The sequence below is a fragment of the Vanacampus margaritifer genome, chromosome 14 (assembly GCF_051991255.1).
Source record: "Vanacampus margaritifer isolate UIUO_Vmar chromosome 14, RoL_Vmar_1.0, whole genome shotgun sequence".
Taxonomy (NCBI): Eukaryota; Metazoa; Chordata; class Actinopteri; order Syngnathiformes; family Syngnathidae; genus Vanacampus; species Vanacampus margaritifer.
Window position 1 is genome coordinate 18,469,130 of NC_135445.1, and position 17,131 is coordinate 18,486,260.

At 41.4% G+C, this 17,131-nt stretch overlaps 1 protein-coding gene across 3 annotated transcripts in view; it reads left to right on the forward strand.

Annotated features, from left to right (window-relative positions):
- The first annotated feature begins 895 nt into the window (after positions 1-895).
- Positions 896-17,131, forward strand: part of c14h18orf54 (chromosome 14 C18orf54 homolog) — a 28,507-nt gene continuing 12,271 nt past the window's right edge. For 2 of the 3 annotated variants that reach the window (XM_077543024.1, XM_077543023.1), the window contains exons 1-3: positions 896-1,072; positions 1,664-1,796; positions 4,717-4,867. In XM_077543024.1, coding sequence (XP_077399150.1) covers positions 1,665-1,796; positions 4,717-4,867 — 283 coding nt within the window. In that variant the 5' untranslated portion in view covers positions 896-1,072; position 1,664. Of the gene's footprint in view, positions 1,073-1,663; positions 1,797-4,716; positions 4,872-17,131 lie in introns of those variants that run through there. The other variant, XM_077543025.1, reaches the window with a different exon arrangement.

Sequence of the window (17,131 nt, forward strand, 5' to 3'; positions counted from 1 at the left end):
AACGGACCATTAAAAACAAACAAACTTTGAAGCTCGGGTGAGTTCTCCAGCCCCAATAAAAGCTGCAGATATGCGCGTCCGGATAGTTTTTTTTTTTTGCTTGTGGCTTTTGTCAACACTAATGATTTGATCGCAATTTGCCTTTTAATTTTTTGATATTTTTTTATTTGTCTTAAAGGCTTATTTGGACATACTTAGCTCCGTGATCACTGACGTCCTACTCTCTGAAAAACGCCACCGCTTCATAACATGAAAGACATACCGCTTTTTCTCCTTGAAGAACAAACATGTATTCGTCTTTCCATCTTGCTTGAAACAGTCTTACATCGGCATCAATTTTACTCTTACTGGACATTTCGGTATAATTTCGGTATTTCTGAATTGCAGTTGTTGGTAAAATGTAATTGATGTGATCATGTGGATAGTACACTGCAATCTAGTGGCTGGAAGCTGTCCCTTCTCGGGTGTCTCGGGTAACAATCAGCATGCTTTGTGGGAAATGTAGTTTATGGTTGTTAATAAACGTTATGTAACTACAAAACGTCTACAAGTGGTTGCTTTTCTACGTCAAAAGTTTTTATTTTGTAATTATTATTAACAATCTTTATACACACAGTAGAAGAGAATGAATTTAAATACAAGCACAAAAAAATCACAAAGAATCAGTCTTAACTGCGCTCTTGTTTTTGGATTTTAAAATTGTACTTATGCGCTGTTCTTAAAAATGAAGAAAAGGGTTTTGAATGAACCGTGAAATGTTGATTTTTAACGTCAAAAAGTTGCACATGCAACGTAAAAGGGCGAATGACGTCATCGTTTCAACAAGCAAGCAACACATTCCGCTCAAATCTAACCAATCGATGAGGCAAAGGAGTAGGAAAAAATAAAAGGACGAGAAAACTAAGCCAATAGGAGACGTTACTGTAGTTAATCTGATTGTGGACCAGTCATGTAATCTTCAACGTTCCCCGCCCCGGGAGCCTTGAATGTTCGTTTGAAACCTTCTCGGAGCAACAGGAAGTAAGGCTGTGCTAATGCTTAAAAAGTGAGAGGACGACGGATACAGTTTAACGTAAGCTTTATTGTTATATTATGTGATGCAGTAAATAAATGTAACATTTATCTGAACGCAATCCTTTAATACAATATGCTGCGCGAGTTTTGAAACTCACTATCGTTGTTAGCTAAACGATCATTAGCAAAACAACTCAAAATATCTGTTATTTGAAGAAGGTATTTGACGAAATAAATACTATTCTAATGTAGAAGACAACGTAAAACGCGTAAAACTGGAGTATATAAGTATATTTAATTGTTCCAAATGCAGTGTTCATTGCGTTATCATTTAGTTCAAATAGCCACATAAGATCCACAGCATCGTGGTCACCGTAACCTTTCGATTCCATTTGATGAGCAAATTGTGCAAAAGGAGCAATAAAATGAAATTTGGACAACTGTACACACATATTTTGCAACGTGGTGGACGGATTTGGCAGGCAAATGGAACATCCCCTCTTCGGATACTGATATTTACTTTTGTTGAGTCTTAATTCAAGCAAAAATACTTTTGAGGCTATCATTCCCAGCTGTGAGCATTTTACGCAGTTTTATTCCAATGCATTATTGGTTGAGTCATTTGTTATACCTTGAATTGTTTTGTCAGCATGGACTCTACCAGCCCTTTGAGTGACATCATATCTCCAGAGTCAACGGTAACAACACTGTTGTCAAGTTCTGGCTACTTTAGGAGCCTATTGTCACCAGAGTTCAACACAACCTTCAGATACAAAGACAAGGTAAATTCTGTTTCTTCAGTTGTAAAAGCACTCAAACATGATTGTTTTTAAATCCACTTTCATGACAACAATCCAGCTAAAGATAACCATTAATCACCAGACTAATGACAATGTCAACATTTTGTAGACCATGGAACATGTGTTATTACCCTTTTGACAATTTGTGAAGTAGTAGGACTAATATTGAAATAATATATAATACTGGTAGTTCAATTAGAAATAGCAGAGAACTAGTGGATTGTGGAACAAACAATACCCAAAAAATTAAACACAACCAAAATACAATTAATTTCTAGCAAAGCGCTATAGTAAGGAGAACATAACATATGTCTTACGCACGGATAATCTTTGTTACTTTGAATAAAAAGCCAAGCATTTTCAGTGTGTGTGTAATGCCTGAAGTACCATCCTTCCCGTTTTTGTATGTTTAGGAAATATTGAGCAGTATTTTGTTTTCTGGGCACTATGATGTTAAGTAGCCTACTGTGGTTACTTTTGTACCAAACAATGTCAAGGATTACACAAACACTGTCATTACTTGTCTGTCTGATGCTGCGGGTCAGAGGAGACCTGTTTGGCGTGACGGCTGGAGTTCTGCACAGCTGCAGGAGAGTTCAGTGGCGTGAGATCAGCGAGTGGAAATGACACAATCATGACTGAGGTCATTTGACAAAACATAGCATATGATATGAATGTCATACTTGTAGAGCTGCTTATATGATTTTGATTGTGGAATACCAGAGTATGAGCAAACCATCCATTCATACTCTTCATATACTGCTTATTATCCTCACTGGAATCATGGGTATTGGCAGGAGCGGATTTAAGAAATTTGGGGCCCCAGGCAAAGGTAGGCATGGGGCCCTTTTGAATGAGAAGACAGATACATATATTTTAAATAGGGATGTTCAATACCGCATTTTTGTTCCAGACCAATACCGATGCTCAACTGTTGAGTAGTCAAAGATACTGATACCAGATACGATACCATTAGTACATAAAATTCCTTCCTAGATCATTTTAAAGGCAGACCTATAAATCCCAATATAGTACTTTTCCTTAAAATTGCATGACATAATTTTGTATTTCTCACAGCGCATCCAAATTTTGTATTTCTCACAGCGCATCCCTGTCTCATTCTGAAACAAACACGCACAACATAGTATAAGGCTTCTTATTCAGTGGTATACTCAAGTGCTAATGTAGAAATTTGAGGATTGTGTCTGCTCCGCTGTATCTCTGAGGCAAATACTCCACTCTCTACGCCACTATTGTACAGTGCTCAGCATAAATGAGTACACCCCCTTAAAAAATAACACTTTGAACAATTTGTCAATGAACACAAAAACAATTTCCAAAATGGTGACAAGACTAAATTTATATAACCTCTGTTTAACTTATAAAATGACAGTAAGGTTAATGATATGAATTAGATTTTCAGTTTTACTCAAATAAGGGTGTTGCAAAAATTAGTACACCCCACAGAACGTCTCTAGAGCAAAGCCCCAAAAGCCCAAAATTTAGACTACAAGCGTCTACAGGTGAGTCTCATTATTCATTGCACAGGTGTCAAGCAGACACCAGTACTTGCGCTTCCATCTTTGTGCCCCTCGATTGCGTGTTTCCGTCGACGGGTGCGAGGCTGCGAGTGTGTAGTGTCTGTCTCAGTGTCCAAAGCATTTCAGATAGCCGAGCCGCCCCCCCTGCCGATGAGCCGGGAGCACGCGGTTGCGGGGCGCAGGGGTGCGACTGCGAGTGTTAGAACGCGGCCAGCAGTGGCGCTGATGTGTAAAACCCGGAAGTTGAAAGTCCGTGGCATCTACCCCATTAACCCTTCCTGCTCAGCAAAAAACATATACCCCCAAAATGATGATTTAATGCTTAAAGTGAAAGACTATTCCTTTGCGGGGTGACTTCTTAAGACAAAACTTAAAAAAAGAAATCCCTCTGGGCCAGTTTGGATAATGCATCATGACAAGCCTAAAAATAGGCTCGCTGCAACTTACAGAAGAAACAAGTGATGCTACAAAATATATAAACATTGTTTAAACTGTCCAACAGCACATTAATTAATTAAAAAAAATCTTAAAAATGTCACGGAGCCAGGGTCGTGATGTACATGTCCTACATATAAAAATAGCAACCGTCATGCCGCTGGTAAGCTGCAACGATAACTGATCCTCCCAAATTCAATGAGATGAAGAAATACTATATGTGCAATAGAGGGGAAATGTCACCAGCTGAACAGTTACTCACTACTTTTGCGTCCCCAACAGGCGTCGATCTTGTTGTTGCTGCTGCAGGCTGTAAGTCAGTCGCCATAGACGCAGTGAAAAAAATTGTCATTTTTTGGTAATACTTGGCAATAAACTTTTTATTTTCCTCCTTATTCTTTTCGGCCCCACCGGGATAACTTTGTTTCATTTTTTTACGTTCTTTTTTCAGTCTCGCTCACTGCCCGCTCTGTTTTTACGCAAGCACACGCACACTAAGATGGACTGATCCATTAGTGGAGACCTACGATACAAGAAGCCTTCTGCTGGCATTTAAACAAAATGATTTGGATCACAAACATAATTAATGTGTGTAAATAAGTAAAAACTATATTGACCATTATAGTGTATGAGGAATTTTATGGGGTCCTCTAGTAACGTGAGGCCCTAGGCAACTGCCTAGTTTCGCTAATGGTAAGTCTACCTTTGGGTATTGAGTAAGTGGAGCCTACTCAGCTGACTTTGGGGGAGAGGCATTGTACATCTTGAACTGGTTCTTTGCCATTCACAGGCACTAGCAAACTAATTGCTGTAAATGGTTGAAATAATAATAATCTGTGTGGTGGTTAAAAAAAGAATTTGTTAATGGTTGAAAAATTTTAGTACTCTTATGTTTTTAATTATTTTTTAATTTGTGATTTTCAAAGGAATATGACTCAGCCTCCGCAGCATTGGATGCCTACATCGCAGATTTTGACAGGAGTCAAAACATTGAGTCATCGGGAAGGTTGGTTCTGCCACAGAGTCCATTGTCCACCCCAAGAAGACCTCGAATAAGTACACGCAGAAACAAATGCAGTAGGTAAACTCGCTGTCGTCTGCTAGATTCTTATGTATTTGTTGGCAAAGTTATTGGAGTCCTTGGCCATTTCACTTACTAAATAGCAGATATCAAAAACACAGACGTACACACATCAACGTGACTCGTCAGAGACACAGAGAACGGAGCCGGTGGACAGAACTCCGTGGGATAAATAAATAATAGATATCGTTGGAAACGGATTACGCTACAAAAGCACACTGGAACAATTCAGAAGCACTTTATGCTATGTTCACACCAAAATGGGGGGAAGCGTTCTGCTGTCGTGCCAAAAGTATTTACGCCCGTACAAAAATTGCATCCCCTGTCGTGGGATATTATAACTTTTACCACGGAAAAGTGGAGATTCTTCGAAAAGGTTCCTTGTAAACAAATATCTAAACTTCAAACATCTGGAACAAAACAGAGAAACAGTAAATTCAGTCGTCTGAGGTTTTTCTATGTATATCTGAGATTTCGTACTGCGTGTGTGGTCGTTGAATGCAGCGTGAGTGCTTGCTTTTCTTTTGCTTCTCAACGATAAATACTGTGTTCTTGTTTCAAAACAAAGCCCACGTGTGTTTTTATGTATTTATTGAAAAACAGTCGTTGTACTCGCAGGAGGGGATACATTTTTTTACGGGGGTATTAAGTGGCTGCCTGTGTTGTTGCACGCAGGTGACAGACAGAACGCTTTGTGTGACGTAGTCCATCCCCGAAGCCAATGTGGCACATATTTCAGCCTATCAGGCCGCAAGGCGAAATGCGAACAAAGTTCAAATTTTTCAACTTTGGCGAATATGCAAATTTTCGCCACACTGCACCGTGTCTCCAAATGCGTCCTCCGCGCCGCCCCACACACACGTCTGTACGCGTGATATGCAATCGCGCCGCCTCACGCTCCCCAGGCTTTTGATGACTTGTGTATGTAAATGTGACGTTAGTAGATTTTTTCTTCTTGGGTGGCAGTCTGGCAGGTTATTTATAACATGGGGTTTTGACAGTTGCCATCATATTTTCAGACCAGTGCCTTTTTTTGTTTTTTAACGTAACGCAGTGCTACACGGAACGTTCCGGCCCACTTTCACCCCTGACTTTGGGGGATTTTTGCCACTCTTGCAAAATGCAGCCAATTGAGAGAGGTTGGATGGGCGTCTAGCAAAAACTGCCCTCTTCAGGTCCCGCCACAGTATTTTTGAAAGAATTTAAGTCAGGATTTTAACTGGGCACATCCAGAACATGAATCTTGTTGTTCTTCAGACATTCCTTGGTTGTATTGCTGGAATGCTTTGGATTATTGTCATGTTGCATGATCCATCTTCTATCAGGCTGTAACTTCACAAAGAAAGGCTTTAGGTTATGAACCAGAATTTCACAATATTCCTCTGAATTCATGATTCCCTGGATTATGTGGAGTTGTCCAAGTCCTGAGAATGAAAAGTCAGCCCAGAACTTAACATTCTGACCACCCTGCCTCACTGTAGGGATAAGGTTCTTTTGCTGGTATGCAGTGTTGACTTTTCACCAAAAATGACTGTTTTAGTTGTGACCAAACAGTTCAATTTTGGACTCATCTGTCTACAGAAGGGACTTGCAAAAAGCTTCAGATTTGTCCAGGTACTCTGTGGCAAAGTTGAGATGGGCAGCTTTGATCTTTTTTGTGAGCAGAAGCTTATACCTAGCAAGCCTTCCATGAAAGCCTTGTCGATTGACTTTTCTTCTGATTGTTGAAGCATGCATGTGTCCCAGATGCAGCAAAAGAGGTCTGACGCAAATCCCTCTATGTGATGTACAGGTTGGCTTTCACCTGAATTATGATTTGTCTTGTGGTTCTTGTTGATATTTTAGAAGGTCATCCACTTGTATGTGTATGTGTATATATATATATATATATATATATATATATATATCAGTATGTATATACAGTATGTATATACAGTATGTATATATATATACAGTATATATGTATGTGTATGTATATATATAGATATATAGATATACAGCATGTAACATTAGTTCGCCGTCACTCACTTGTGGATCATGAGGTTAGAGGAGACGCAAGTAGCAGGACTGGGAACACCCCTCAGGAGTCCACCCACCCAAGTAGCTTTCAAATCTGTGGGAAACACTGAAATACCATCATTTGTATTTATGCACAATAATAAAATTATCGTGAATGAGCAGTTTGCAAACGTTAGGTGTTACATTACATTTCATAACGTTAACATAAGCCTAGCCGAAACGCACAGTTTAACTACAATGTATTGGCGACAAAATCCTCCTCTGTCCAGTACAGTCAGTCATATTGCTGCCAGTAGTTTAAAACAATGATTTATTTGGAAACAACTTTAAAACTTACCTGTGAATGATGTTTTCGTAGTATGTACAGTATGTTGTTTGGATACATGCCGTCACTCACTGGAAAGATGTTTATTTCAAGCCTCGCTCAGATTTACTATCATCGTGCAGGAGACGGAGTAATCTGTCAATCACCTGGAGTGGCATTGGCACCTCATGTGTTAGCAATAAAGTCCTCTGCATGACCCGCCCAACGCTTTCTCTGATTGGCGCATCAGTCCTCGTGTGTTTTATTAGCCAATAAGGCAGCAAGTACAGGCCAGCTAGTTAGATGCAGCGGAGGGTGAGTCATGGCTGAATGGTCAATGGTGCACAGAGCACTAGCTCAGTGGACTTCTGGTAGTGTCCGCCCTGAGACTGGGAGGTCGTGGGTTCAATCCCCAGCTGGGTCATAACAAAGACTATAAAAATGGGACCCATTTGCCTCCCTGGTTGACACTCAGCATTAAGGGTTGGGATTGGGGAGTTAGATCACCAAATGATTCCCGAGCGCGGCTCCTGCTGCTGCTCACCGCTCTCTCAAGGGATGGGTCAAATGCGCAGAACGATTTTCGCCCCACTTAGTTGGGTGTGACAATCAGTGGTCCTTTTACTTTAACGAAAACTGTGCATCAAGGAGGATTCAAAAGTGGGTACACGCAAAATTGAGGATTTAGATGTGGGTAGATGGAAAACTGAAAAAGAAAGTGGGTATACGCCGTATACCCTGGACTACACCACTGGTTGTTTATAGGTAATGAAGAAGGTATATTAAAAATCCATACTTTTGCGTGTCCAATAAATCAAATTATGGGATAAGAAATGAACAGAGTTCCTGCGCAGGATGATTTATTCCGGAGATCTCCGTTACATCATTGAATCAAACTCCAACAGTTTCAGATCAATAATGCTACTCCTCTTTCGAAGAGCCCACACTTTATTACAATCAAATCGCAAGAACAGTGTCTCCAACACCGCCCCTCATGAATAAGTAAATGTGTTATATAATGGAAAAATACAGGTTGAAAAACAGAGTTCTCAGGACACAGATACAGCTGTATTCGTCTCTAGTCAAAATATACTTTCAAGGCAATTCTCAGTACTTTCTCCCATAACAAAATCTCACAAACAAGTTGAACTCAACAGCTCCTAATGTAACATAGTTATATGAGTGTGCGCTCTCTCTCACAAACAGAAATGTGTTTTCGCATAGAACGCTGAGAAGGAACTTTTTTAGACTAAACAATGGGTCCCACCTTAAGGTCAAATTATACTGAGTTCAAAACTACTTTACCTACTTCACATCTATAAAACATTTCCACATGGTTAATATAAAGAATTAAAATGTTAATAATGTATAACAATGGTTAATATATGAAATAAAGTATTAAAAATGTTATAATATCTTTCAGTCCGCCCTTTGGGCTTTCTTAAACAAAGCCCAATAACTAAACATTTAAACATTTTTACACAAAGATTCCAGCAGGATCTGCATCGGATGTTGCAGCAGGCAGGACTGAGGAAGCAACAGACTCCATCATCATATAAGAAGACTTATTTCGTACGTCCTGTTTTTCAATCGCGGCTGAAATAATCCTTTCGCAAAGTGAACGTATACAGGGTATACAACAACATCCGCATATTGTTAACAGAGCCATAAATACAGCAACAGATATCAAAATTGTGGAAATTAAGGTTTTGTAGCGGCCAAATACAGTCATCCAATTATCCCATATTGAAGTATCTATACCAGAGTGTTCATTCATCTTTCTATTGAGTGTCCGGAGGCCTTCAATTGCAATAGTTAAACTTCCATCCGGTGCAGTATTATTAGGAATGAAGGTACAACATTGATCTGCAAACATTGAGCAAACTCCTCCCTTTTCTGCCAATAACATATCTAGTGCAATTCGGTTTTGAAAAGTCATCAAAGATGTGGCAGCCAATTGGCCATGTACAGCCTCGAAACCAGATTGAGTCCAATTTCCTAGTCTTTGTACATTGTAATGTACATAATTAATTCTGTCTACGTTTTTGTTAATGGTGCACCACCAACAAATTAGGGATTCAAATCCCGAAGTTATTTGATTAGTCAATTTGTACTCATTTGGCACACCTCTTGGTACTCCAATTGCATCAATGTAGGTGGGGACATTTTGCTGTTGCCAAGAAGATCGTTTGATTCTCTGAAAAGGAGGAGAAGTTTGTGGTTCCCAAGTGTCAATCATTTGTAAAAGGTTATCAACCGAGGTGGGGAAAAGTTGTACTGGCAGAAGGAGGGTAATGAGAGCGCAATATCCTTTCACATTCCAAGGCAACTTGTCAAATATTTGATTATTTCCACACCACCACCAAATGTCAGCTCTTGATTGAGGCTTAAACTCTTGACCCACATTTATTATTGTAGTGCAGTGTGAAATGTGATTTAGTTCTCCCAATTGTTCTCCGGTACCTGTCATTTTAATACATGAAAAATTACCATCTGCAATTTCATTTGAAAATATTGGTTTGGTTGTCTGCCAATTCACGAGTGGAAACACCTTGTCCCATTGAGAGCATTCGGTATTTGGGACAGTTTTATTCATAATTTCCATTATACATTGTTTCTCGATTTTAGCCGGGATTACTCGCAATAAAGGTCGTGGTCCCACACATACCACACAATCCTTACCAGAGGCGTGTCCTGCCTCGTTCGCCAGCAGTAGCCAGTTGTTGCTGCCTTTGGACACTCCTGTTGTAACACGAAACCATTCAATTACACCATCAATCGGTACACTTGCAGCTTTTACCCCATTCTCCCTAGAGTATTTAGTCATTTTTGGTTGGTCTAGCTTACTCATAGTCTTATTTACACAGATTAGAATGGGAAAACGTGGGTCAGCTCCACAGGACCACGCCCATAACAGTAATCCAAAACAGGAGGTGTTATATAGAGTTACATTAGCTGGTCGTATATTCCCGTCGGGAATGGAAAAGGTCAATTCAAGTTGACCTCCCATTTTACGCAGTGTTATCCTTTTAGAAAAGAAGACAGCCTCCTTGCTCTTTCCCGGTGGCCAATATTGTCCACTCTGGGTGGTTATAAAAGTACCCCAATCTAGTTGCGCAACATTCCCTGTCAAATACCACCAATATTTCACCCATATTCCTCCCTTTGTCTCTCTCCCTCCTCTATATCCCTTCAATGATGTAATGGGAATTTTGACAGAAGTGTTCGTGTTTGGGGCAACTGTCACAGTAACTGAATCATTATACGTTTTGGATATGACCCAGGGAATGTGTGGAAAGTTAATGTCTCGCTTAACACGAATTCTTGTGGTTACATTCACAGTTGTGGGTAGGGGATCCCAAAAACACAAAATTGGCATAACAGTCAGTATAAGAAAGAGTGTCATGGTGCAGACGCAATTGAAGACGCATTGTCTCTTCGAAGCAGCCATCTCGTGATGAAGGTCTTTGTTGAATGGTCTGTGCAGGTTTTTATTTTTTATATATATATATATTTTTTTTTTTTAAACAGTTGTCACTTTCTTTATTTTCTTGTGTAAATGGTGCATTCAGGTATCATGAGCAGCATTCAGCAGGCCCCTCTAGCAGGTCGAACAGAGCCCTTTTTTTTTTTGTGAAGAGGGTCTTTCAGCCTCTCTCCAACTGCCAGAGATGCAAGATTGATCACCGGGATTTATCTTCCCAAGTTGTGATTCATTCTTTGTGGAATGCCCCGGAAAAAGGACACGTGCCTCCTATCTCCAATGAGGGATGTCCTCAACGAAACTCAATCTCCATTGAGTGATGTCCTCAGGTCGTCAACTGGACACGGGAAGCGGTCGACTGGTTTCTCAGTTGGCTCGTCAGGTCACTGGTGGGGGTTTTGGCCCAGGTCCAGCAGGCCTTGTGGATGAGAGGTGAAACCAGGTGTCCCCCTTGTTATGCAAGCGCACGGCACAAGTTGTTCTCTCTGTCACCTTGTGGGGTCCGGTCCATCTGGGGGCACACCATTTACGTTTAATAACTTTTAACCACACATATTCACAATTATTCATTTTTAGAGGAACATCTGGCTGTTCATTTGTTAACTTAGAGAACGTAGATACTATCTCTTTGAGTACTGGAGGTCCTGCAATGTGCGACTCTCCCAGCGGCACATTAGGAGCCGGAAATGGTCTGTTTTTGTGACCTTCAAATGGAGTCCAGCCTTTAGCTGAATTTAATGACATGCGTACATTCATTAAAGCAACAGGAAGTGCTTGTAACCAGTTCAATTTTGATGAGGCGAGTGCTTTAGCCAATTTTTCTTTAATATTTCTATTCATTCGTTCAACTTGTCCTTGCGATTGAGGATGGTATACAGAACCAAATGCATGTTTTAGCCCCAATGCTTTCTCTACTTCCTGCAAATGTACGTTTTTGAAGTGAGATCCGTTATCAGAACGAATCTTCCTGGGAAACCCATGTGATGGTATGTAATGATTAATCAAATGTTTTACCACCTCCTTTGCTGTTTCAGATTTACAGTGATATGCCTCCGGCCAGCCAGAAAAGGAATCCACTATCACCAACAAGTATCGGTATCCTTGCACTGGCTTTATCATGTCGGTGAAATCCATTGAAATTACTTGTCCCGGACCAGTCACTTCCGGATCTTGAGTGCCGGGAAAAGGTTTCGAAGTAGGCATACTGTTGAATTTATTACAAACAGTGCAGTTTCGCAGTTCATGTTTAACCACTTGTCTCATATAAGGATGGTACCAGTTGCACAATCGTCTCATTACTTCTTCTACACCAACATGGCACATTCCATGGGCTTCGGAAATTAGAATTTTTAATTGTTTCTGGGATGGGATATATTTACCTTCTTTTCTCCAAATACCTGTTTCATCTTTTTTTCCCCCTTTCTCCAGCCACACACTCTTTTCTTCTGGACTCGCCTTCTCCTGCCACCGTTTTATTGTTTTTGAAGTTATTTTTGGTCCGTCCTCCAATTCACCTTCACTCACCACCAGTTGTAGTGTTGAGTTGTAGCCTGCAGCTTGTTTTGCGGCCTTGTCGGCATGATCATTTCCTACTGACACAAAATCATCATTTTTCGAATGTCCTTTACATTTAATCACTGCTACGGCCTTAGGTAGTAGTATTGCGTCTTTTAACTCAAGGATGTCTTGATAGTGCTTGATAGGTGTCCCTAAAGCAGTCATGTAGTCATTTCTCTTCCATTCGTTAATAGCCGTGTATATCACTACTATCACATAAGCCGAGTCAGTGTACATGTTCACAGTCTTATCTTTTGCTAATTTCAAGGCAGTTGTCACAGCTACCAATTCAGCTCTTTGAGCTGACTGAGGCCCTGTGAGTCTGTCTGCCACTTTCAGGTCAAAAGTTGTTCCAGTCATTTGTATTACAGCAAAACCCGATTGGAGTCCTTTATCTCCCTTATAACAACATCCGTCCGTAAATAACGTCAAGTCTGGGTTATCTAGTGGGATATCGTAAAGGTCATTTCTTAATGTGTTCTCTTCCACAATTCGCTGAGTACAGCAGTGGGATTGGCCCTCCAACATGCCTTCTGCCATGTTAATTCCCTCATGTATAAACAAAATGTGAGGTTGTGTCAGGACTGATTCAATTTTCCTCTGTCGCCCACCAGTCATCGTAAATGCTTGGCTAGTTACGTACTGCACAGTACTGTGTGACGTGCGAACTGTCAGCGGGTGATGTAATACAATATGAGATGTTTTTTGAATCAAGCGAGCTAGTGCGGAAGCAAAAGCTGCACAAAGAGGGTGTCGCTGTTCATATTTTTCAAGAGGTGTTGAGGCGTACAGGCAAACATGCCTATCATTATTCTCCCCCTTTTGAAAAAGAACAGCTGACACACTGGTAGGCTTCTCCGACACGTCAAGAAAAAACATCTTTTTATAATCAGGGACCACCAGAGCCGTAGCTGATGACAAAAATTGTTTCAGCAGAACAAAAGAGTTGTCCGCCGTTTGAGTCCAATTAAGAACATGTGACAGGTTTTTCATTCCTTTTTCCCTCACTAATTGTCTAAGAGAATAAGTCAGTTCAGCAAAGTCTGGAACATGGTGCCTGGAATAGTTGCAGAGACCCAGAAAAACCAACATTTGTCTTACATTTGTCGGCTTGGGATGGTGCAAGATGTCATCCTTGTGTGACGGAGAAATACCTGTTCCATGTTTTGATATAAGTCGTCCCAAGAAAGAAACTTGAGTTCGAGCAATTTGGAGTTTGTCCTTGGAGCATTTTAGGCCCACCGAAGCCAGGTGGCTCAGAATGAGCTGTGTCGCTTGCAAGCAGGTCTCCTCGGACGGTGCAGCTAAAAGTAGATCATCCACATATTGCACCAAAAGGACATCAGTAGGAAGTTGGAGAGGTGACAGCAGCTGTCGAAGGGAAGCATTGAAAACACCAGGAGACAACACAAACCCCTGTGGCAGTCGGGTATAGGACTAACACTCATTATTCCACATAAATGCAAAATATTTTTGCATAGATGTGTGAAGAGGGATGCAAAAAAATGCATTTGCAAGGTCAATGCAAGTAAAATGCGTATGTAATGGAGTAATTTGTGACAGAGCAGAATGGGGATTTGGCACCGGCAATGCAGGTGTCAAAACTTTAGCATTAATAGCTCTGAGATCATGCACCATACGATATTTACCAGTATTTTTCTTTTCTACTGGGAGAATGGGAGTATTGTAATTTGACCTCTCAATTTTACAGAGAACTCCCGCTTTTAGCAAACCATCAATTGTTGTTGAGATGCCAAGTCGGCCTTCATCTTTCATTCGGTATTGTGGCACCCAAACTGAGTCAGGTTTCATTTCAAAAGTCACTGGAGCAACAGTACACAAACCCACATCAGTTGGGCCGTCAGACCACAGTGCAGCGGGCAGGGTTTTTAATATGTTATCCGCAAAATCGCTGTCAGAAGTTTCCCTCCCATGGTGTCGGTCCAAAAGTTGATGTTCTAAAATTGACATGGAAGCAAACATATCAGATTTAATCCAATAAGCATCAAGAGTGTTGGAATAAAGTAGATTTGCGTGTATAGTGCTTTGCCAATCAGTAGCTGTTGTGCAAGCCAGGACAAATGGACCCAAGTCTTTCGCTGTGTGCCGGGGTGACACCATCAGTGATACATGAGGATAACATGGCAGCACGGATTTATCAGCTGGTTCCGCCATTTTGTACCAGCGGGATTGCTCTTCAGTCAAATTCACAGAAAAAGCCACACCGGGCCTACCTGCGAACAGATGACCTATACGCAACTCCCAGACGTTATCCATAATTGTACGGAACTCCTCACTGTATACCTCATCACCACATCTGTCATAAAAAAGAGTACAATGGATGCAGTCAGATACCATATTGTATGAGTGTAGGTTACGAACCCAAGTAGTCCATTTTGTCCAGAACTTTTCAGCATCCCTCCACCCGGAAGAATCAGTGTCAATCTTAGCCCAGTAGACGTCTGAAGTGGTACACGTCATAGCTTGTTGAGGCGCCACAGGAAACTGGGTGAAGGCGGAGTTACCCGTGCAGTGATGAGTATGTCCATCTGGGAATTGAAGCGTAAGTCCTTTCGACCCACACTGGATTAATGGAGCAGTTTTTACGAGAAGATCCCTTCCCATAAGATTCACGGGACAGTTCGGTGCGTACACAAATGCATGTAGAAATGTTTGGGTGAAGCATTGTGTATGTGCTGGAGCTGTTAGATTGAGAGTAGCTTGTTCTCCTTTAAATCCAATCAGCGAAATGCCATCAGTGGTGAGGGATATTCCAGGTGGCAGTGTCATAATGGTAGAGTGACGAGCTCCAGTATCTACCATAAATGATAAGGAAGTCCCACATACTGAAATGTCAATCATTGGTTCATCCAGACCTGTACATGTGACTTGAGGGTCCAGTCATTGCGGAAACTGTCCACCAGGTGGCGCCAGGAACCCATGTTGTTCATCAGATAGGGTTGGGTATCGCTGATCGACAGGAGGCGGCAGGAACTGTTCTTGTCCGGCAGGTGGCGGCAGATAATGCTGATTAGGGGGAAAAGGCAGATATTGTTGTGACACTGCTCGCGCACGTGAGCCACGCCCCTTCTGACGGTAGTAATTGCCGCGGCCACGGCGTTGATAGAAGTCAGGACCATATTGTTGATAGAAGCGGCGACCATCTTGATTTTGATAGGGGCTCATTCGGCCTCTCTGCTCGCTGCGTCCTGTGTTCCAATCGTCATGTGGCTGCTGTCGGCATTCTTTTGACCAGTGGCCAATTTGACCACATTTGTAGCATTGCTCTCGACTCACAAAAGGACCTGACCGAAACACAGCGCACTCTCTCACAGGATTAGGATTAGGTGATGAGACAACAGTGGAGGCCGGAGCAATAAGTGGCTCCTCTTTTTTCTTTAAAGTTTGCAATTGCATAATTGCTAATTGTAATTCAGTAATCTTACGTTTTTCAGTTTTTGAGTCGATATCTTTTGCATACCTTCTCAAATGATGTTTAAGATGAGCCAACCATCTGGCATGGTCTGCACCGGGCAAGTCTGGATTTGAGTCCAAAGCCTGCACAACAGACTTAGGAATTCCTTTCAGCACAGCTGCTCTGAAAACTTGTGAATATAATGGAGAGTCAGTTGGCAGGTGTCCAGTTTTTAATGAATATTCAACAAGGGCACGGTCAATGAAGGTAGCAGCTTCCTCATCAGCTTTTGGCGTGAACACCAAATCAGATATGACAATATCCGGGATTGGGAATAATTCGCCTAATGTCCTAAATAGTGTCTCATAATTTTCCCGTATTAATGCTTCATCATCCATCAAGGGTGACATTTCTGAAGCATCCATCAGCGCGTTTAGCTGAGATAAGGGACATGCATTAGTTAAAAGTGCACGCATGTCTCCCGCTGTCAAAATTTGACCTATGACTTCTCTCTGCACAAATCTAAGCCAATTTTCTCCTCCAGACTGTATTGGAGGAAGTTTTTGCAACAGCACACTTAAATCGGACGGAAGATAGGGTTTGTACACTGTAGCCGAAGACCCTGAAGCAGGATCCACCTTTCTCAACATTGGAGCTTGTATATTATTTTTATTTTTTTTTCCTGAGCGAGTTGCTTTAGCAATAGTCTCTTCGGGAATTTGGGTATCATCTGTTTCCCCCGTACCTCTAACAGCAACTGTCAGCGCAGACAGCTTCCTCTGAAGGTCATCAATTTGATAAGTATGAGTCCTTACAGAAGAACATTGTTGTTCATAGTGTTCCGCTTTTTCAACCCGTTGTTGACGGTTTATTTCTGTCAATTCTTCGTTCGCCTCTCTCTCGAAGCGAGCTAAAGTAGAAAGCCATGATTTACGCAGCTTTTGTGGTATTTCTGCATGTCTAGTCAGTTCTAATTGAAAAGTTGCCGCTCTATCCATTTTTTCTTGTGGGTCGCCTCTCATATTCAATAGTACACTTAATTTTTCACGTAATTGTTCAACGGACGCCGTTACGCCTGCCGCCAACGCATTAGAAGCTTGCGAGACTGAGTGACGTTCGGCAGTTATATCACGATTTTCACCGGTCCAAGTCACATCCAAATTACCACTGTTTACCGTCATTATTGGTGCTTGTACATCGTGTAGCATTTGTATAGCAGCAGCATATGGCGAGTTTGTAAACGGGTTTACTGGCGCACTATATAGCGGTGCAGTTGGAGTTAGTAGCTTCTCATTCATTTCAGCCTCTTTGTTATTAGTCGTTTGCGACACGGCTATACGAGATGTTTTTACAGAACTTCCTAAAGCTAGCATTCTAGCATTACTCATCATCTTGTCAACAAGTTTTCGCTCATTTCTGGCTTTTCTCCCACTCGAAGAAATTACAGATGTGTCTCGTACCAGTTCATCTAGTTCATGACG